The 21,488-nt window shown below is 45.1% G+C and overlaps 2 protein-coding genes across 5 annotated transcripts in view; both read left to right on the top strand.

The window, feature by feature from the left end:
• Positions 1-1,723: 1,723 nt before the first annotated feature.
• rab12 (RAB12, member RAS oncogene family) overlaps positions 1,724-21,488 on the top strand; it is a 203,909-nt gene continuing 184,144 nt past the window's right edge. Inside the window, exons 1-7 of one of the 4 annotated variants that reach the window (XR_009936196.1) lie at positions 1,724-2,117; positions 5,030-5,090; positions 8,257-8,395; positions 10,218-10,307; positions 12,174-12,278; positions 12,653-13,895; positions 13,951-17,835. Coding sequence is in view for 1 of the 4 variants with exons in the window: in XM_062519455.1 (XP_062375439.1) it covers positions 1,883-2,117; positions 5,030-5,090; positions 8,257-8,395; positions 10,218-10,307; positions 12,174-12,278; positions 12,653-12,760 (738 nt within the window). In the remaining 3 variants the exon portion in view is untranslated. Of the gene's footprint in view, positions 2,118-5,029; positions 5,091-8,256; positions 8,396-10,217; positions 10,308-12,173; positions 12,279-12,652; positions 17,836-21,488 lie in introns of those variants that run through there. The other 3 variants (XR_009936197.1, XR_009936195.1, XM_062519455.1) reach the window with 3 other exon arrangements.
• Positions 19,220-21,488, top strand: part of LOC134098163 (microtubule cross-linking factor 1) — a 57,444-nt gene continuing 55,175 nt past the window's right edge. The window contains exon 1 of the mRNA XM_062551141.1: positions 19,220-20,778. Coding sequence (XP_062407125.1) covers positions 19,909-20,778 — 870 coding nt within the window. The 5' untranslated portion in view covers positions 19,220-19,908. The remainder of the gene's footprint in view (positions 20,779-21,488) is intronic.

The following is a 21,488-nucleotide window of genomic DNA, read 5'->3' as shown; positions in this document are numbered from 1 at the left end:
TGTTTTGCTCGAGGGAAGGTGGAAAATGAGCGTATTTCCACAAATGGCGGAATATCCCTTTAAGTTCCCTTGGCCAATTAAAATAGCTCCACATCATCACATAGCTAGAGATTGGCATGGTGTTTTTTCTAGTTAGCCTATTAGCCTGTTTGATTCGCATTGAGCTCAAAATAAAAACATACAAAAAATCCTCCTGCTCCTATGGGAATTTAACATAGGGGTCAAGTTATGCCCCCTAGCATTTAAGGAAGAACATTTATTTATTTACGATACATTCTTCAATAACAAATAAAATTGGTGTCCTTAGCGGGTTGATTTCTACTCATTTTTTCAATTAAGGCATTACGATCAATTGTCAAATGATGATTTTATATTGCTCTTTTTAGGCAACTTTAGCATGATATCAAATACAGTATGTGTGCACCACACTGTGTGTGTGTGTGTGTGTGTGTGTGTGTGTGTGTGTGTGTGTGTGTGTGTGTGTGTATATTATACATATGGGCAGTAGCTTCACTACTTGTAGCGAAGCTACTAGCTTAGCTACATTTCTCAGTAGCTTGGTGGTAGCGTAGCTATTTTCTGAAGCAGATAGCTTTTCAGTAGCTTAGCTGTTTTTTTGACCATGTAGTGCTGTAGCTTTTACAGAAGCTACATTTTCCAGAGCATTTGTGGAGCTCACAAGTTTAATATAGCTTGTGGTAAAAAATAAACTGAATGGGTAGGCCTAATTGTACTTTTAAACGTAGCACCAACATTTCAGCCAAGTGGAATGAAACTGGGATAATCAAGAGGTGAAAACCCACCCAACAATGAAATACTTAGAATATAGAGTTGAGCTTGAGTAACCCTAAAAATGTAGCTTTAAGTTTATCCTGCAAACTTAAGAAATGGGCAAATCTAATTTGGACCACATACACTCACTCTGTATAGGCCCTACCTTCCTTTCACTACATGGAGCCTGTTTTTCTCAAATTGATTTTGGTTATTATTTCTGAACTGAACATGTTATAGCCCACATGTGTACACCAAGATAATTAAGTTACTGTATCTTATATGCTGAATTATGACTGGGTCATTGCCATATCACTGACATGTCATGAAGCTGGTTCACTCTATTGGTTTATGTTCATTGTTTTGTAAATTACAAAGTAGCTTCTGATGTAGTAAGCTACTTTTGTGAAATTTATGTAACTTAGCTTGCTATATTTTGTCTTTAGGTAGCTTTTGTGTAGCTAAGCTTCATTTAATACAGAGTAGCTGGTAGCTTAGCTCACTACATTTTCTAAGTAGCTTGCCCATCACTGATTATATCATATAACATGAGTGTGGTGACAGGCATTCATTAATGCAATTCAAATTGTGACTTCATTGGAATGCAGTAAGCTAGATCCATGTTGTAATGTAGCCTACATTTAGTGGTCCATTCAAGAACAAAATCACATGCAAGTATGATTGCACACAGATAGAAGCTGAATGCATAAGGTGTTTGTGTTTATGAGGGTATGTGCATGGTCACAGTTAAATCAACTTGTGCAGAAGGCACAATAGTCTCATATTAGACCACAGAATGTATAGTGAATATAATTATAGTATAGCAATAAAGTAGTGAATATAGTTTCAATATTCCCTGTTATGCTTAGTCGTTTTAATTTCAAAACCTTTATCTAATGTCATGCTTCCCATTGGAATGCGACGGAACCGGAAGCGTCCAGTGAAGAGATGACGTAATGAAGAGTCTCCATTCCCAACCTAGGACAACACTGTGGAAGAACAAAACTTTGGTGAAGTCGGACTCCAGGATTACAGAAAGTTATTTAAAGTTTTTTGGCGCTTTCTTTGTTGATTTTAACGTGCAATACGCGACCCAGATGTGGAATTATTGATGGATTCGCGGTATGAGATTCAGCGGAGGGCCGGTGGAAGTGGCTTTAGCGGGGGCTCCGCCAATGCATCCCCCGCTCTCACCGGAGCCCAGTCTCGGCGCAAGAAGATGCCACCTAGACCGGCCGACTATAAACTTCAAATAATCATTATTGGCTCCAGGGGGGTTGGTAAAACCAGCCTAATGGAAAGGTTCACAGATGACACGTTTTGTACAGCCTGCAAGTCAACTGTTGGTAAGAAAACACAAAAGGCTAGCATGAACGATGTCCTGGTAGAATGCATTCTAGCTAGCGAAAGTAGCTGTCATTGCCTTTATCTGTGTGCAAATTAGCTTGAAAGTTAGCAAGCTAGGTTGACGGCTGTTGTATGTTTGTTTTTTGTTAGTTCATGTCAATCAGGCAGAAACAACTGGAGAGATGACGTTTTTTAATGTTAAGCTGCAAGTAATTCCATAACTGTTTAACTGACATTAACATTTAACGTTAGCTGACAGTCAAACATCAGAGTGACTTAAACACGACAACAAATATTTTCCAGACGCAAATAGTCGGACTTCACTGTTGCAAACAATATCTGAAGGCAGAACTGTCAAGTTCTGTATTCACTTGCAGATTTGACCTTTCAGTGTCCCAGCACAAGGCATGAGATTTTAAACTGCACTCTCGCGTCAGGGAGGTGTTTACTCGCGTGTGTTCAAAACATTGGCAACCTGAGAGTTCAACAACAACAGACGTCAACGAGACACCCCGGCCCACCATCCTATCCGTATGTGTGTCAGTGAGTGTGTATGTGTATGTGTATGTGTATGTGTATGTGTATGTGTATGTGTATGTGTATGTGTATGTGTATGGAGAAGACCAGTTGCCATAACACACAAGACGTGGCCTTCAGACAGACATAAGAAGCTTTAGTAGACATCTTAAGTGGAATCAGTAGCCTAGATGACAGTCGGATGATTTGTCTGTCTGTTACAGAAACTCTGCTTGTTGTGGCATTGGACTGTTGTAAACACCCCACCCAGTTAGTTTGCCCTTTTGAAAACGATTAATTGCAAACCGGTTCTGCACTGATGCAGTCATATCTTTATCCAATTAAGTGCTGCCGCCAGCATGATATGGGCCTGACAGAGGCATGCCTGGAAGCGTAACCTGTCAACGTTTCCAACTCCGCTTGGCAGACAGCGGTCTACTGTTCCTATGCAAGCTAGGCTCATGAGCTCTAACTTGTGAGTCTCATTACCAGTCAATTCATGCAGAAAGGCCCAGATCAATGCATCAGTCAAATATGTATCAGGGCCATGCCATTTAGTTGTCATTACAGCTGAACCATGGCTGTGTGTGATTTAATTGCAACCCCTGTTGATGTAATCAGATTGTGGCTATTATTTGTAGTCTACCCTTTACTAGTGTGTGTGAGGACTAGGCTATACCACGGGATCCTGTTACATGTTGAAGTTCACGTGGGCCATCTCAAAACTACTATAGGTACTCTTGTGATGAAAAGGCTAGGAAGAATCCATCCAGCCCTGTTGTTTGTTCTCCTCGGAGGACATGTCGGGGTCTGGGGGTTTCTGGATCACCACCACCACCATACATTGTCCCACCATCTCAGGGCAGGACTTGAGGCTGGTGTGATGGAGCTCTCAAATTGCTTAAAGCAGAGCCTTCAGCAGTCTTGTGCAACCCATGGATCTGTAAGAGGATCCTCTTGCCTGTCCATCTGCCTGTGTGCACAGTAATTGACACTGTTACTGCCATTGCCCCCCACCCCACATAGTTGTGCCAGTCTCAGATCAGAAGATTAAACACACACTCTCACACACACATGCACATGTACACAGAATGATCACATGACAGCTGGGAGAGAAGGTGGTCTCTCTGTCTCTGTCTCTGTCTCTGTCTCTGTCTCTCTCTCTCTCTCTCTCTCAAACACAGTCACACACACACACACACACACACACACACACATGCCCCAACACAGCCAGTTCGCTTCACAAATCTCCTTCCCAAAATAGCATGCTTCCACACAGCTGCTGTGGTCAGCCTGCAAGTTCTGCTCACTCACGTCGGTGACACAGCTGAAGTCTCTCAGCGCCACACAGTCACATGAACTTCAGTCACATGACCACCATTATTTCCCAGAATTCCCTGGGCCTCCTCCAGCTGATCCACCTGCTAGGGATCTGTTAGCCTGCCTTGATGTATTTTGAGGGACAGTAGAGACTTGAGAACGACCAGAAACCTGTGGCATAGAGACCCGGGAGTGGGATCGGGAAACAGTCGGAAACAAAGTCGGACAAACGTGGGAACCTTGATCCGTATGAGGTCGGGATGCCACTGCTTGTACCACTGTTCTCCCACCTTAGCGTTTGAGTGAAGGAACACTCTTTTGTTCTCACCCCCAGTTCCCTTATTTCTTTAGGGCCAGGCAGAGGAAGTGAGTGACAACAACATCTCCGACCAACATTTCCAGAAGTTTCTCTTGGTTTGTCTCGCTAATCCAGCCTGTGGTTTCGGTTTGTGTTAGTGTTTGTGTTTGAGTTAGACTACATTTCAGAGGGGCAGTCCAGCACAGTAGTACGCTTCCAAATATATTTCACTTTCATTTATCTTATTTTAGATGAAAGTGCCCTTGAAGTTCACTGATCCTTTATTTACAGCGGTGGTGGATATGCCAGGATGTGCCCGATTTTTCTCTCTCTGTCCATCTCTCCATCTCTCTCTCTCCCCATCTCTCCAATCTCCATGGCTCGTTCTGTCTCTGGGGGCGTCTGGCTCCAGCTCAGAGGAATGTATGAGTGTATGAGTGTATGAGCTGTCTGTTAGCTGACAGCTGCAGAGTGCGACTCCGCTGCAGACCTGAGCCGGAGCAGGCCCGGAGCCCTCTGATGCTCTGCTACCAGCGCTGCAGATGAAAACTCACTCTGCCTGGTGTCATGCCTCCTCATGCCTACCTCACCCTCTCACGTGTCTTTCACTCTCTCTCTCTCTCTCTCTCTCTCTCTCTCTTTCTCTCTCTCTCTCTCTCCTTCCCTCCCACCCCCTCGCTCCCTCCTTTTCTTTTTCTTGTATCTCTGTCTGCTGCTGTATTTTCTCTGTCTCTCTCTTCCTCTTGTATTTATGTCTTCCTCTTCCTCTCTCTCCAGGGGTGGACTTCAAGATCAAAACGGTGGAGCTGCGCGGGAAGAAGATCCGTCTGCAGATCTGGTGAGTGAGTGGGTGAATGAGACAGTGTGTGTGTTTTGAGTGAGTGAGTGAGTGAGTGATTAGTTTAGTGTAGTGTAGTGTAGCTGTAGTGTAGTGAGTGAGTGTGACTAGTTTAGTGAGTGAGTGAGTGAGCGAGTAAATGACAAACTAAAAAAAAAAGACAAATGAGTGAATGGGTTAGTGAGTGAATGAATGACTGAGAGGAACAGGAAGTGCTGACACCGACTCAGCCTTCCCGCATGTGTAACTTCCTGTCTGTGTCTGGACCATGCAGCCCTGTGTCCAGTCATAGTCAGGACCGTTGCTGATAACCTAAACCTCCATCCTCCTGCATCAGGACGAGTGTGGGGGTAGAAATGACACTCAGAGGATCTGTGCTCAGTGCCACCCCAGGAGAGGAATGGGCATCATACAGCTGTTTGAGTCATTCCATGTCAAATCAGAAAATGTTGTTACTGAGCAGTAAAAACCATGGTCTGTGGAATATTTCTCCTTGACCTTCCAAAACCATGGTGTATGAAATATTTCTGGTTTTTCTTATTTTTTAAATATTATTTGATATTATTTCAGTTTTAAAGCCCAATGGTCATATTAATATTGTGTCTTGCGGACACGTTGTGTCCATTTTTTGAGGATGCGCACCAGTGAATTAGTTTCCCCTAAAGGGATTGATAAAGGTAATCTATCCATCCAACCAACGGACCAAACATACTCAGGATATACGTGACAGCCATGGCGTGTAAGTATTTCCATGGCCTAACTCAAATGAAAGACTTGTCATGTGTGATATTTTAAGACACTTGCTGTTCCAAGAGGCCTAACAGAAGCGCAGTTCTGGTTGTAAGAGTGACTCAGCTGTCAAATATAGCTGAGTCAGCATCCCTTGGGGAACCTGTGCCCTTGTATCTGTCCTAGGGTTGCTGCAGCTCCGTCCCCTGGTGTTTAAGTAAGCAGGTTCTAGGTTGGGACAGCAGAAATGTGCTACACAGCGTCATTGCGTGATTGCATAATGTGCGACTCTTGGTGCTAAAAAGTTTGACTGTAAAGTAAGCCAAGTGGTGTTTTAATAGAGGCTTTTATCCAAAGTGCCATCACACAGATGTGCATCGTCAGGTTGAGTGTCCAAACCCAGGTCTCCGAGATGGCCACGCCTCTGCTGCTCCATCGCACCCTGCTGCCTATTGGCCAGGCTTCTCTCTGAATTAGAGGAGGTACTTGACTGCCTGTGGTCTCCCTCATGGTCAGTAAAGGACAAGGCACAATCGTTCCAGCAGTTTCCAGCTTTGCCTGTTGATATGTATTCTCAATGAACACCATGTCAAGGCACAGAACCTAAAGAATCTTAGGAGAAAGCACAAAAGCAATGGTAGTATGAGACTTCCTGTTTCCATGTTAAACTTCCTGTTTAGCAGGCATTCTGGACAGGGACAATATGTACCTGAAGCTACGGAAGCCTTAATAGAACAGAAGAGCACTCTCTGCCAAAGGCCTAATGCCGCATCTTGCCACATCAAGCCTCCCTGCTAGTTATGGCTGCCTCAACATTTCTTGTTTATTTTTTTATCCTTGGCCAATGGTACCAAATGTCATGAAAATCTGGATAGTATTTTGTTTTGTATAACCCTGCGCTGAAAACCGAAAGCATAACCTCCTTGACTGAGGTAATGATAAAGCAGGTTGGTGTGAAAGCATAACCTCCGTGACTGAGGTAATGATAAAGCAGTTTGGTGTGGTTTTCCCCTTCCTGTCATTGTGGAGATATCTCCCATATCTCCTCCTTCCGGCTAGCTGAACTCATCTGAGCTTCTGGGCTCTCTAGAGGAGTCTAGTCTAAAGTAGCCTCTCCGGGAGCCTTCGTGTCCAGCTGAACTCTCATCTGAGCCCCTGGGCTCTCTGTAGGAGTCTACCAAGGATGCCAATGGTTTTCGATTTTTTGTAGCCAAGTGATTTTCTGTTCATGATTGATTGGGAATTTGGTTCTAGCTGCGTAGATCAACCGAGCCTGGACATCAGAGTGAGTGTGAATGTTTTGATTAAGGCCAGTGGATGATTTCGTAGGCTGCATGTGTGATCATGTCTGCTTGTGAATGTGATCACTGCTGCCTTGTGCGTGTGTGTACGCGTATGTTTATGTGTGTTGGGGCAGCAGCATGCATGTCTGTCTTAATGCATGTTGCATGAGTGTCTGTTCTGTTCCTAACAGCCTGTCCTCCTTCCACTCCATCTAAACTCTCATACATGGACACACGCACGCACACACACACACACACACACACACACAGACACACACACACACACACACACACACACACACACACACACACACACGTGCTTGCATACAGACACACAGACACACACACATTCCCTCACGGCTGGCTATCCCATCTTCCTTGGCTCCGTATTCATCCACCCTACAGCTAACCACTTTTGTTGCTGCTTGGCGCTTCTCCATCTTGTCCATCAAGACGTCATTTCCTGTCCTGTCAGTCTGGGGGGCTAGGGACTGGCTGGAATAAGGTACAGTGGATGCAGAACTGACCAATCGTCTGGCCGAGAATCCCATGTCACTTATGGTCTTATGAGAAAACGTTCTCCTCAGTCTGTACTGTAGACTGTAAGGTCTGCTGATCTCTCCACTCTAATGGTGATCTGGAGTTGATGTTGACCTCTGTAGTTGTTATTTAACTCCATCAGAAGAAGACCAAATCAGAGTTCTGCAAGCAATTTAGTAGCATACTGATTCAGATATCCAACATTTACATTCACAATGCTACAGGTCTGTGGGCTGATTTTCTGTTTCACTTGGCTGATTTCCACTTGTGATTTCAGATGTGATATATTGAGAAATACCCGTTGTGGTCCTGTATTGTCAAAATATACAATTTATCTGTTCAGATAAACAGGTTCCAGATCAAATATTTGATTGACGGATGAACTGGTTTGTTGATTGGATGGTTTGAGGAGGAACAGATTGATTGTCCCGTTAATTGTGAGGTTGATTTACTAACTGATTGACTGATGAACTGAAAGACTAAATAACTGTCTTTTAGTGATTTTTGGAGTGATTGATTGATTGATTGAATAATTCATTAATTCATTGATTAACTGATATACTGATTAATTTGTTGATTGATTGATTGATTTGTTGATTGATTAATTTGTTTAGGGACACAGCGGGACAGGAGCGCTTCAACAGCATCACATCGGCCTACTACCGAGGGGCCAAAGGCATCGTGCTGGTCTACGACATCACCAAGCAGGAGACCTTTGAGGACCTGCCCAAGTGGATGAAGATGATTGACAAGGTGAGAGTCCTTCTGCCTCTACTGAGCTGGACACTCAGAGATGGGAGTCTTCGGATAAAAAGATGACAGTCATAGTCCAGGTGCCCTAGCTGTGAACACATCAAGCTATGCAGAGACGTTTTGATGTACATTAGCATAGCAAAATGTGATATTTGTTCAACGTCCAATGTCAGTGTTTCCCACACATAGACAAATTTGTGGCGGTGCGCCACAGATTCAGCACCGGCCGCCACATATTGCGTTTCGTTATTCTTTTATTTATTTATTTATTCTTATTTTGAAACGCTATTGAAAAACACGCAGCATTCGTAAAGCTGAATTTCCTTTCCCTGCGCTCCCTCTCTGTCACTCGCGCGTCTGTCTCTCATACACACAAACACGCACAGCCCCTACCCTCCGTGCACACCGCGGCTGTCTGTCTCCATGAAAACCAACGAGATCATCGGTGGTCGCACTGATGCACCTGACGCTGCTCGGGTAGAAGCATAAAGTTCTCCCGCAACTTTTGCAGTCTATGCGTGCAACTTAATTACCAAACAGTAGAAGTAAACTCATTCTCCTTGGCCCGCTCTCGTGCGCGCTTAATAGACAGCCGCATTCCACATGCACATTTAATCCAAATAAAACATTCACAATCGTGGACGCATTGACGCACAGAAGACGACTAGCTAAATTACTGTTATATTCGGTTAGCATCATTAGTAGGCTATGCTGCAGACATTTGATTAAAACTCTTGCATTCAAGTTGACTGACCCAAGGAGAAAAAGTATTAGCTTACCTTGAAACTTAAACACATGTGGGGAAACTGTCCAACCAGTAGAGTATGATAAGCTTATATTTACAATATTTTGAGGCTTCAACCAGACAGCTGAATTTAAGAAGTGGAGTTGTAATATGAATAGTAGGCTATAATCTGCATAAAGTTTGCTGTTATGAATATCAGAAATGTCAGTATAGGCCTATATAATGTAAATAATTACATAATGTGTGTGTGTTTCAAATAAAGACAAGCTTCACATCTTGGTAAAAAAATTAAATAAAAATTACATTATATGAAAGGAGAGCCCCCCCCCCCCCCCAACATGGGGCGACCACCACACATTGCCTTCTAATCTGTGGGAAACACTGAATGTCCATGTATACTGCGGTGGTAGTGTAGTGGTTAAGGAGCTGGACTAACGTGTAGTAGCCCGAAAGTTGCCGCTTCAATTCCTGGCTTCCACCGTTGTGCCCTTGAGCAGGGCACTTAACCCCAAGTTGCTCCGGGGACAGTGTAATATAGTTAACATATTTCACTTTGGATACTAGATGTAATGTAATGTAATGTGATCATTCAGTATATGCAATACATTTCCCATAGGGTTGAATAGTCCATGTTGCTCACATAGACAACGACAGGGCACGTAGATATGTGCATGAGCCTTACGTTTACAACTGCTTCAGCATTGTAGCTACAGTGAGATGTGGTTTTTGAAGAAAGAAAACATCAACTACATCACAACTTGTAGATATAAGACGTTACCGTAATTTCTCGACTATTAGCTGCGGCTTATACATTTCTTTTGCTATGCGGTTGATTCACAGGACAGTTAATACGGTATTAATGTGGTTTTGTTTCTTTTAACTGGCATAAAACACAGCCCTGCGGCTCATACACAAAGCGGCTAATACACAGGAGATTACTAGGCTAGGCTAATACACGGGAAAGTTATTTAGCTACCAACCTCTATCCTTCAACATCATTGTCATGTCGTTGACGTCATGGCTCTGCATTTTGAGAGAGAGACAGAGAGAGAGACTGATGACCTCTGACCTCTGTAGTATGCGTCTGAGGAAGCTGAGCTTCTGCTGGTGGGGAACAAGCTGGACTGTGAGACGGACCGGGCCATCACGCGACAGCAGGGAGAGAGGGTGAGTACACGCACATACAGTGCCTATAGAAAGTCATCATACCCTTTTGAAATAGTTAGTTTTTTTGTCTTGCAGCCTGAAATCAAAACCCATTTTTTTTAAAAATATTTTCCAGTTTTATTAACAAATTTAGCTGTACAACATCAAAATAATGAAAAAAAAGTCAACAGTTCTGAAAATTAATAAAAAATGTAAAACTAGAATAACAGGTTTGGAAAGGTCATCATACCCCTGACTTAATACTTTGTAAAGCTTCCTTTTGCTTTCATTACAGCCATCAATCTGTTTGGATATGTCTCTATTATAGCTTTGCACACCTAGATAGGGGAATATTTGCCCAATTTTCCGTGCAGAAATGTTAAAATTTAGTCAAATTCTGTAGGGAATGGCGATGGACTGCTCTCTTCAAGTCAATCCACAGATTTTCTAATTTAATTAATTATTAATTATTAATTTATAATTAATTAATCAATTATTAATTTTCAGAACTGTTGACTTTTTTTTCATTATTTTGATGTTGTACAGCTAAATTTGTTAATAAAACTGGAAAATATATTTTTTTAAATGGGTTTTGATTTCAGGCTGTAAGACGAAAAAATTAACCATTTCAAAAGGGTATGATGACTTTCTATAGGCACTGTACATATGCACACACACACACACACACACACACACACACACACACACACACACACACACACACACACACACACACATATATATATGGGACTATACATATAAAACATCATTATCCAAGCATTCTGCATGTTTCTTGTACGGTGATATTCCTCTGCGGTAGAATGAGTTCAACCCAACTTTGGTTTGTCGTGGGTGGTGGCAGTGTAGTGTTTGAGGAGCAGGGTCTGCATGCTGTAGAGTGAAAAGTCGTGAGTTTCCCACGTCTCCCTCGTGAGTTTGATTCCCAGCAAACTACTTATCCCCGATTTGCCCCAGAGAGAGTCTGACCCTGCAATTCACTGACACCTTTAAGTGGCTTTGGATAGAAGCATCAGGCCGCTAAATACAGATGGACAGAGAGTGATAGTTATCTATCATATTGGCCACCAGCAGGACACGGTATCCTCTCAGCCACCTGTAATCAAAACCGAAGAAAGCCTTTCTAATGATTTCTACCAGGGACTGTGTCATGTAGTTTTTGTTCTGTTGTGCTGTTTTTTTTAGTAACATTAGCGATTTAAGTATGCTACTACCATAGCAGGGCCCTCTTGCTGATGTTCTGTTTCTTGGATGGGGCGCAGGTGTTTTGGGTTGGCACATCGGGAGGCTAGTGTGGGGGGTTGCCAAACTGGAGAGTGAGTGTTTGGGGTGCCAAACTGGGGTGTGAGTATTGCGGTTGCCAGATTGGAGTGTGTGTGTGTGTGTGTGTGTGTGTGTGTGTGTGTTACTTCCCTCTTGTCTTCAAGCCCTAAGGGCAGGGCGTATTGTGTGTGTGCTGGAGATGAAATCTTGTCCCACACATTCCTCAGACTGTCAGGACATTTCCTCGATTCACACAAATACCACTGTTTGGGCAGAATGGTAATGCAAGCACAAACACAAAAGCGTACTAACAAACAGAGAAATTACAAAGTGAGGCTGTATGTATGGGCACTCAGAGAATGCAGACCCTAGGCAGATACTTTTGTCTAAAGCGACATACAACACACATTCATCTTGTAGCCTACATTTTTTAAAAAAAATCCAATTTAACCATCGGAAGTTGTGATACAGCTTTTAATTCTCAGATAACTGTGTGTGTGGACCTGTTGTACTGAACCAGGCCAGGGCTCTTCTGCAGTCAGCTTTTAATGTGTGTGTGTGTGTGTGTGTGTGTGTGTGCGTGCGTGCGTGTGTGTGTTTTATCAGTTTGCCTCTAGGATATCTGGCATGCGCTTCTGTGAGTCGAGTGCCAAGGACAACTTCAATGTGGATGAGATCTTCCACAAGCTGGTTGACGACGTCCTAAGCAAAGTGAGTGTCTACCAGTGTGTTTAAAGAAACTGTGTGTGTTTGAGTTTGACTGTGTCTTGTTTATGTCAAAACATGCTCATCATGCTACACACTTTGTCTTGTGCTGTGCGCACATTTTGGAAGGTGTTTCATGCTTGTGGTTGTTAATGCTATTGGTCTATGACGACTCGTTTATAGAAATGTGTCAGTTAGAACAGATGGTTTGCGTGTTTGTCCAGAAAGCTTGTGCGAGGCTGCATCTGTCTTATTTTTGTTAGTAGTGTTAAGTTTCTATGAATGCAGATATATCTGCATAATATTCATATAAACATCATTTTCCTCAGTTTGTATGAATGGATGCAGAAACCCGTTTCTTCACGTTTGTTTCTCTCTAGATGCCTCTGGAGATCCCCAGTAAAGAGCTCTCCAACAGCGTCCTCTCCCTGCAGCCTGAGCCTGAGGTCCCTCCTGAGCTGCCTCCACCTCGAGCCCGCTGCTGCTGAAGCCCCCGCCCCCCCTCAGCATTACACCTACAGTACCTGATATAGACCCCCCCCCCCCTCAGATTACACACACACACACACACACACACACACACACACACACACACATACACACACACACACACTCACAAATCGACACACATTCCCCCTGATCCTCCTGACCCTGTTGCGTTGTTTGTGGTCTCCAGCATCCTGATGGTCAGCTTCAAGTGTCACGACGACCTTGACATTGACCTTTACCCTTCACACCTTTGACCCTGCGACCCAGAGAATCAGTTGAATCCCTGTCCTTGCCCTGATCCCAGCTCATCCCAGGTTCCAACTTGTGTTCATGCAGTTTCCAGGTCTGACCAGCAGAGGGCCACAGAGGGCTTCCAAGGCACACTCCACACCACTTGCCAGCTTTCTGGATTGGTGGTGAAAGTTGCATGCAGAAATGACATGCATAAAAACACACACATACAAACACACACACAATGCCCAGCCTACCTCTTATCCAGTCATCACAGCTGGGTGTACCATTCAAGGTGCCTTGCAGGTGGTCACACCCAATATCACACACCCTTGGTAGTTGTATGCATAAACAAAAGCACTACACACACACACACACACACACACACACACACACACACACAATCACACACACTGAACGTATACACTACAGTATACAGACAAACACAAATGTGCTACACACACACACACACACCACACACACACACACACACACACACACACACACACACACACACACACACACACACACACACACACACACACACACACACACATTAGCCTGCAATTCTGTGCTGCCCTCTGTGAGACTTTCAGAGAAATGAGAACAAATGCCTTGCAAGTGATCCAGTAGTCAGCCCTTGGGCCTGGAGGAAGAAAAGGTGTGTGTGTGTGTGTGTGTGTGTGGTACCAGAGCCTCCGCCTGTTCCCCCATAATCAGCATCATCTCCACGGCCTGCTTCCCCATAAGCATCTCCTGCAAGAGTGCCTCACCGAGAGCTCCCCTCTCACGTGGCGTCAGCACGTGATGCTGCTCACCTGGATCTGCCCACCTGGATCTACTCGCATGGATCTGCGTCTGCGTTGGCTGTGCAGGGCCAGGTGTGGGCCAGGTGTGGGCCAGGTGTGGGCCAGGTGTGGGCCAGGTGTGGGCCAGGTGTGGGCCAGGTGTGGGCCAGGTGTGATCTTCACTGGGATGGCACGTTTCATCATGCGCTTCTCTCACCTTCTCTCTGCTGCTCAGCTCTGCGTGGCCCCTCCAAGAACAACGCCCCCCTCTGGTGAGGTGTAGTTATCAACCCAAACAGAGGTCTGAACTTTGATTCAAGATCAAAAAAAGAGCATATTATATCAGAAGTGATTACCGTCACGTCAACCGCACAGAAGTGGGTAAACACTCTTTACAGACCAAGATCAAGCCATGACACAGCACTTATATGAATCAGTCCCCCTAACCCACATCAAGCAGTAGAATTGGACCTGGTGTGAAGGTCTCAGCACCATATCAGCCCAAATATCAGTAGTGGGCATTTCAACAGACAGACAGCAAAGGTCAAGGGTCGATGGGGTTGTGTCTTCACAGACCCACTTTATCTCGTTAGCTCAGATCCCTCTTTTTCTTTTACATTTTGTTTTGTTTCAATGGCTCCACAGAAGTGTTCCTTGAGGAAGAAGATTTTTTAAAAATGTGTTTGATTTCGTTTTATGTTGCGTAATGGCAATAGTTGGGCCTTAATAGTTGCCAGCTCCTAAGCTCCCTTAATTGTGCCCTGTGCCATAACAGTATTCTATGTACTTTGACAAAAAAATGGTTATTTTATTTGTTCGTTTGTGATTGGACCTGTAACTGTTTTTTTGCACTACAATTCGTTGTAGCTAGCTTTGCCTACATGCCACGACGCAACACTCATATTATGCACAAGAGGAAATGTCACTCGGACTCGCCTTGTGTTTCTTTGGGAAACACTCATTGTATTTACGAGTCCTGTGTTTCCATGGCGACGCTCTTAGTTGCCTGGAAGGAAACGCCACTCAACCCTCACTCAACCCCAAGCACACAGACGTTCGATGGTAGTGATGGGAGGGAACACTACAAAATGGCAACCTCAGCCAAACCCAGGAAGCACACGAAGTCAGAGCAGGGAGCATCTCTTTGTTGTTGTTAAAACCCCCAAAATGCACCTAGAATTACAACACCTAATATAGCAAAAATCTGCTGGTGAAAATGCAATCGCATTTAAAAAAATAAATAAAAAATAAAAAAAAACACCTGACGCAACACCTGTTGGTCAGCCTGCTTATGGTCACCAGTCCAGAATGCATTGGGATCAGATCTGCTCATCCAGCACAATAAAGCCTGCTTATATCAGAATCAGATTTCGGTTAGCCGACTACAGGGCTCATTGGGGGGTCCACCTGGCCATTCTGAGTTTAGTGTCATCCGCAATCAAGCAAGCCACTATCCAGCTTATCGTTAAACACGCCGGTGGCAATATTAGCACACCCCAAAACAGACCTCCACAGTCGCTGATGTGTCCAGTATCTGGCCAGTGCATTATAGATCTGTCTCACTACAGTATTTCTACAATATAGCGTGGATGATACACACTACGGTGTGTAACTGGTACTGATGCAATTGACGTCATCAGGCGTAAAGTGTTATGGTTCCCAACCCAGCAGATAGAGATTGGGCCTCCTGTAGATTAGCTGTACCATCCAATCACTCACAGCGTACTTTAGTCAGGTGCAACTGAAAGGCTTTAGGAGACTTAGAGAGGTGTGTGTGTGTGTGTGTGTGTGGTGTGTGTGTGTGTGTGTGTGTGTGTGTGTGTGTGTGTGTGTGTGTGTGTGCGCACAGTAAGGGGGTCGCTTCAGGCTCCAGATCCAGGTCAGAGCTACAGTAGGTTCAGTCAACTGTGATTGGGGTAAGACCTGTAGAGAGGCTGCCGGGTCATCTCTGGTTGTAAAGTAGTTTGGACGCTGCAGATATCTGACCACTGGTGCTGATTTCAGCCTAGTCCTACACTAAAAGCACATTTCAGTGTTAATCTCCACTGGAAAAACATGCCCTTACTAGGCTACGACTAGGCTTAATGCATGTAAAGGAAGGGCCGCCATTGAATATACATAACCGTGGATTACACATCTAGAATTTGATGTTGTGATTGGTGTGTAAAGCACATTTTATGTAAAGACATTCTCCATAATCTCTGTTCCGTGATCTAAGGCTTTTCCTTCTCTTTCCTTTGGCGGCAATGCAGAGACTGCCTCCGTGAGGAAGAAAGCCTCCCCGTTTCCTTTGACTACCAGAATACCCAGTGTTTTTTTTAAGCATTATTTTATCGTTCCTAGGTTTGACCCTAAATGCAATCAGAATAGTCAGCCCAAATGTGCCAAAAGTCATGGACTGGTGAATTTGATTGATTGATTGATTGATTCATTCATTGATATGGATTAGTGCAACCTGTGAACAACTCAAATCAAGAACACATGAGACACTATGCCTTAGATTTGGCAAAGAGGGTTGAGTGGCCTTTCAGTGCGTTTTGAACATTCATCATGCCAAGCACATTATGTCTGGACTGCTTGGTAATTAAGGTAAGGATACTGTCTCCATGGGAACACTAACGACTCTCCTGTGGTGCATCTTTGTTTGTTTATCTGTCTGTTTTTGTTTTTATTTACTAATGGAGTTATTGCAGTGTTATGCGATGCAGGACATGGACAACCCCCCTGCCTAAGGCTAAGAGAGTAGCTGTGTTTAAATGTTTTATCTGATGTTTGGCCACAAAACAACCTAGTGGAGATGTTTGCCCTTTAAAGTGGGCATGAGACAGTATGTAATTGGCACATTTCACAAGATGGAGGTTTTATGTCCTCTTTAACTCTTTAACTTGGGAACCCATCTCTCCTGTCAGTGGAGGAACTGTTCTGTGGGTGCACTGCGTTGTTTCTTAGAATCAGAGAAGCTCATGGTTCATCTCAGCTACATTTATCGTTAACACTGTCCAGGCAGACTAACAGTGTTTACCACCCCTTGATGACCCATCATCTTTATTTGTCAGCTACTTCTGTATCTTCTCTTGAGTTTTTTTTTTCTTTTTTTTTGCCAAGTCTTTTTCTCATCATGTTGAAGATGTGCTAACCTCAGACTAGTGTTATTTTGCCATCATCAGTTTGTGCCATGTGTTTATGTGACTAGGTACACTGTTAAGAGGCTTCACTTTAAAGTTTCACCAAGTGCTTTTTCCTTTTGGTTATGGGAGAGCAGGATGGCAGGCGCTCGGTTGCACAGCAGCTCTAACCAGTTTCGGACTGCTGTCAGCTTAATAAGCTTTGGCACGAAGCAACTGGACGGTTTGGCTGAGCCCTTTGAAACAAAACGGCTGCGAGATCAGTGACTTTTTGTTAACATTACAAAAACTTGAGTTGTCATTTTCTGAACCGTTGGACAGCACTTGTTAAGGAGGACTTGAATTTTGATTGTTGATAATGATGCTGTTATGATACGTGTGAGCTGCCTGCCTCTGCGTTCATGTAAAGACTTGTGGAGGGGTATAGCCTGTTCATTTAGCAATACGTGTGTCACCACCATCACTACTATCACAGGCCACTCAGACCAGAACTGGTGTTGTACTGGACTCTGGCCTGAACCAGTCCACAGCAAGTTTTGGTCTCGACAAGCACTCACTCTCACTCTCGTCCCTCTCTCTCTCCCCTTCTCTCTCTCTCTCTCTCTCTCTCTCTCTCTCTCTCTCTCTCTCTCTCTCTCTCTCTCTCTCTCTCTCCCATATTGTACAGACATGCCTTATCCTCACCCATTTTGAAATATGACTTTTCTATGTGTCATTGAAATTGTAACAGAAGGAACAAAAAATTCAGTACAACCCCTTGTTGAAACGATAAACAGCGGGCTCTTTTGAAAATGTTTGTATGAATTATAGGTGGACTTTAGACATCTCTTATAGACGGCATGTTTTCAGCAGTTTTGTGATATTTATAACTTTGTGGCATTCTTTAACTAATGAAGTGCAAATAAAGATGAAATATATATTTATTATCTAGCCCAATGATTCCTGTGGTGTCATCCTCTTTTTTCAGTTGGCTCAATATGCAATAACCTTACTCTCCAAAAGAGGGCGCTGCTACATTACATGCAAGGATGTGGAAATCACTGCGTGAGTTATCATTATCATATAGATAGATAGATAAATGTATTTAATTCTATACGGCAGATACTTAAACATACATTAGATTGAACAAATACTTACCAAAGTCTCTCTTGGTATTCATCACATTGATTTCCCAATGTGATAGAGCCCTGTAAAAGAATAATGGTCAATCCTCACTAGGCATTAATGACTTAGGACTGTCTGTGTCATGAAATTGCTCTTATTTGCCCATTAGCTCCAGATTGTTCTTCTGTAGGCTCACAGGTTGGTGGAGACAAAAACAATCTTGAAGGAGGAGATAAAAGTTCTGCCATTAGCCAGTAGTCAAATCAAATGACTGACATGAGAATCTATGGCCACAGTATACATGCACACATAATGCCAGGCATGTTGGACCCTGGAATAAATAAATAATCACAGAGAGAGAGAGAGAGTTGCAGACACTATTCATTCACATTTTCAACATGTTTATTTACCTTTTGCTATATTCAGTCATTTAGTCCCACTGCTGAACTCTCTGGGCACTGTCTGATGTGGCCTAATGTGGTGCCCCACTCCAGTGGGTGTGTGCAGGTCACCGAGGTCATGTGTAGCTGGCCAAGGTCATCTTTATAAGGGTGCGTCACCTGAGTCAGCTCTGGGCTGGGTGACGCAGTGGCCGAGCATCAGAACCATTTCATGTCCTGCTCGCTCGAACCCTGCCCTTAACACACTGGCCTGCTCACGCCATGGCAGCATTGTCATGTCGTGTGAGGGACGGACCCAAGAGTGAAGTGTGTGTGTATTTTCACCATTTGGATCAAACTGAAGAACAATGTTGGTGCCCTCTCTCTCTCTGTAGCAACTGTTACTGACTGCTATGTTTGTGTAGAGCTTTACACATGTGAAATTAGGGTCCCTATATATGCTATACAGCCCACAGGAAAGCAAGAGATTGGCCTGGCTATGGGAGTGGGCTTATTTCTCTCTGAATCTCCATCTCCTGTCCACCCTGACTGCCCATCCTGAGGCTGGTGCTGTTGGTCACCTCTGGATGCTAAGGAGTGGCTAATCACCGTTACCCGCAGGCATTGGTTGTTCTCTCCTGGGTCTCGGGGATCCACTAGGAGAGATGGAGGGGCAACAGGAGGGCTCCTGTTACATCTCACACTTCCGTAGGTGAGTGCCCGAATTACCGTGAGAGTGAGAGCGTGCGTGTCGTGTGAGTGTGTGTGTCAGCGTTTTGCGTCTCGCGTCTCTCTGTCACATGCGCACGCAGGCGTGTCCGTGAAACCTGGGGAGGCTGAAGCGCGAGGAGCGAGTGCGTACGGTGTTTGTGAAAAACAGGCGCATGCGCTCCCGCTAAAGCCACGGGCGTTCGGTAGGCAGACCGCAGCGGCAGAGTGCAGATTTTACACGCCAGATAGCGCGCGGACAGGTTGAGAAACAGGGGGAGAACGAGACCACAGTGGGAGGGGAGCCAGAAGGTCGACATCAGACGGACGAATGGGAGTCGACCGGAGTGAAATAGAAGACCTCCGAAGGATTGTCGATACCACGTTTACAACCAGACCGGAGGAGAGCGGGGAGCTTCTCGAGACGTTCTGCTACCCTCGTCCGAATCTGTCGCCGCATTTCCTTGAAGGAGCCTAACCGGAGAACACACCCGCAGAGGGGAACGCAATGACAGTCCGATGATCTCAGTAGCCTACAGCCTTCCATAGCCTACAGACGAAATGGGAAAGCACAGCTAAACACGACCGAGGCTGTGCGTCTGTGTGTGTGAATGTGAGTGTGTGTGTGTATCTGTGCCTATGTGTGAGTGTGTGTCTGTGAATGTGTCTATGCATATGTGCACCAATCTGGAGTGATGAGAAGGCAAACCGGAGAGGGGATCCGTGTCGCTGGTGTCATCTGCCAGGGTTATTCTCCTGAGCTCAGGGTTTACCGTGTCCACCGTCGGCCTCCCCACGCCTGTGGCGGGATATGATGGAGAGTCCCAATGGCTCCGGTAACGACACCAGACCGCACAGTCACCACCAGCTGGAGAAGAAACGGTTAAATCGCGCCCCGTCCCCGGCGAGACCTTTCCTAAAGGATACACACTCCCGTTCACCGAAGACGCCCGCCATCGTACCGAAATCTCCCAAACTCAACAAGCAGCAAGCGCCCCCGGGCCAGTTAGCCACGCAGAGTCGTCTTTCACGGCGAACCTTAACCGGGGCGAAGGACAAGTCCGCACTGGCAAAAAGTCACCTCAAGTCCTCGGTGACCAAAAAGGCCGTTAAGGTCACGCAACATGTAGCGGCAGCAGAGCCGAAAACCGCCAGCAAAGTGGTCGACAGCAGTCCACACCTCGCCAAGAGCAAAAAGGGCAGAGTAGCCCCACTTTCTCACGGACCCCTTGGCCATGGGTCCCCCATCCGTGTTCCCACTGGTGCTACTATCGGCCGGGTCGGTCAGACAGACAGCAGCTCCGACCTGTCAGACTGCCCATCCGAGCCACTCTCGGACGAACAGAGACTCGCACAGGCGCCCAGCAGCGACGCCGAATCAGGGACCGGTTCCGGGTCCAGCGAACGGGATCATGTGGTGGCGGGAGATAATCCGCCGCAGACCGCGTCAGCCTCAGAAGCGAGCGGGGCGCCAGTCGCTCGGCTGCGCGCGGTGGAGGCTCCCGGGGCGAGAGGCATGTCTCAGGCTGCCGCCGGTGCAGGTGCACACACCGAGAAAAGCAAACCGGACAAATCTGCTGCTGCGAGCGCACAATTTAAACTGGAGCGCAGCAAGGAATTAATCGAGGAAGATTTATTAAGGGAAATAGAAGAGCTACGATCTGAAAACGACTACCTCAAGGTAAGCACCGAGAACAGAACGCCACACAGCCGGGACGTGGGTTTCTTATTAGGATGCTTTGTGTTATATGTAGATCTATGCTGCTGTTTAAAATGTGTGGTATACCGTATAGTCGTTAGTTTGGCAATATGAATTGTTACACATTGTTGATTATCATTGGACGTGTGTCTTCCCCAGAGTCGGATAGACTAAATCCCGTGCGTGTGTGTGTGTGTGTGTGTGTGTGTGTGTGTGGGAAGGGGGGGGGGGGTGCTTGTTAGTGTGTGTGTGTGTGTGTGTGTGTGTGTGTGTGTGTGTGTGTGTGTGTGTGTGTGTGTGTGTGTGTGTTGCGCAGTGATTTTTCTCATGCTTGATGCCTTTCACTGCTGGTCTCAGGTGTCGTGTCTGACTAAGAGGTCTGAACAAACCATCTGGCGACTTGCATCAACTTCGATTTCTTTTTGAGTCAACGTCAGGCCGATTCAACCAGAATCGTCTGTCACTTACATTATCTCTCCATTCATGCCCATGCTACTCAGAGATCCCGTGTAGGCCTATTGTATTTTTTTGTCTAACTTATCGAAGGTAAAGAAGTGAGTTGTTAGGTAAAGAAGTATAACGCATTGTTAAAACGCACGAGCCTGTATTTTTTTAATCATTTGAATCATCACGAATCATGTTTTTAGATGAATAAAATGACAGTGATCTCATATAGGCTACAACGAACTGCA

Source organism: Sardina pilchardus, chromosome 2 (assembly GCF_963854185.1).
Source record: "Sardina pilchardus chromosome 2, fSarPil1.1, whole genome shotgun sequence".
Lineage (NCBI taxonomy): Eukaryota > Metazoa > Chordata > Actinopteri > Clupeiformes > Clupeidae > Sardina > Sardina pilchardus.
This window is presented reverse-complemented; position numbering and strand designations above follow the sequence as displayed.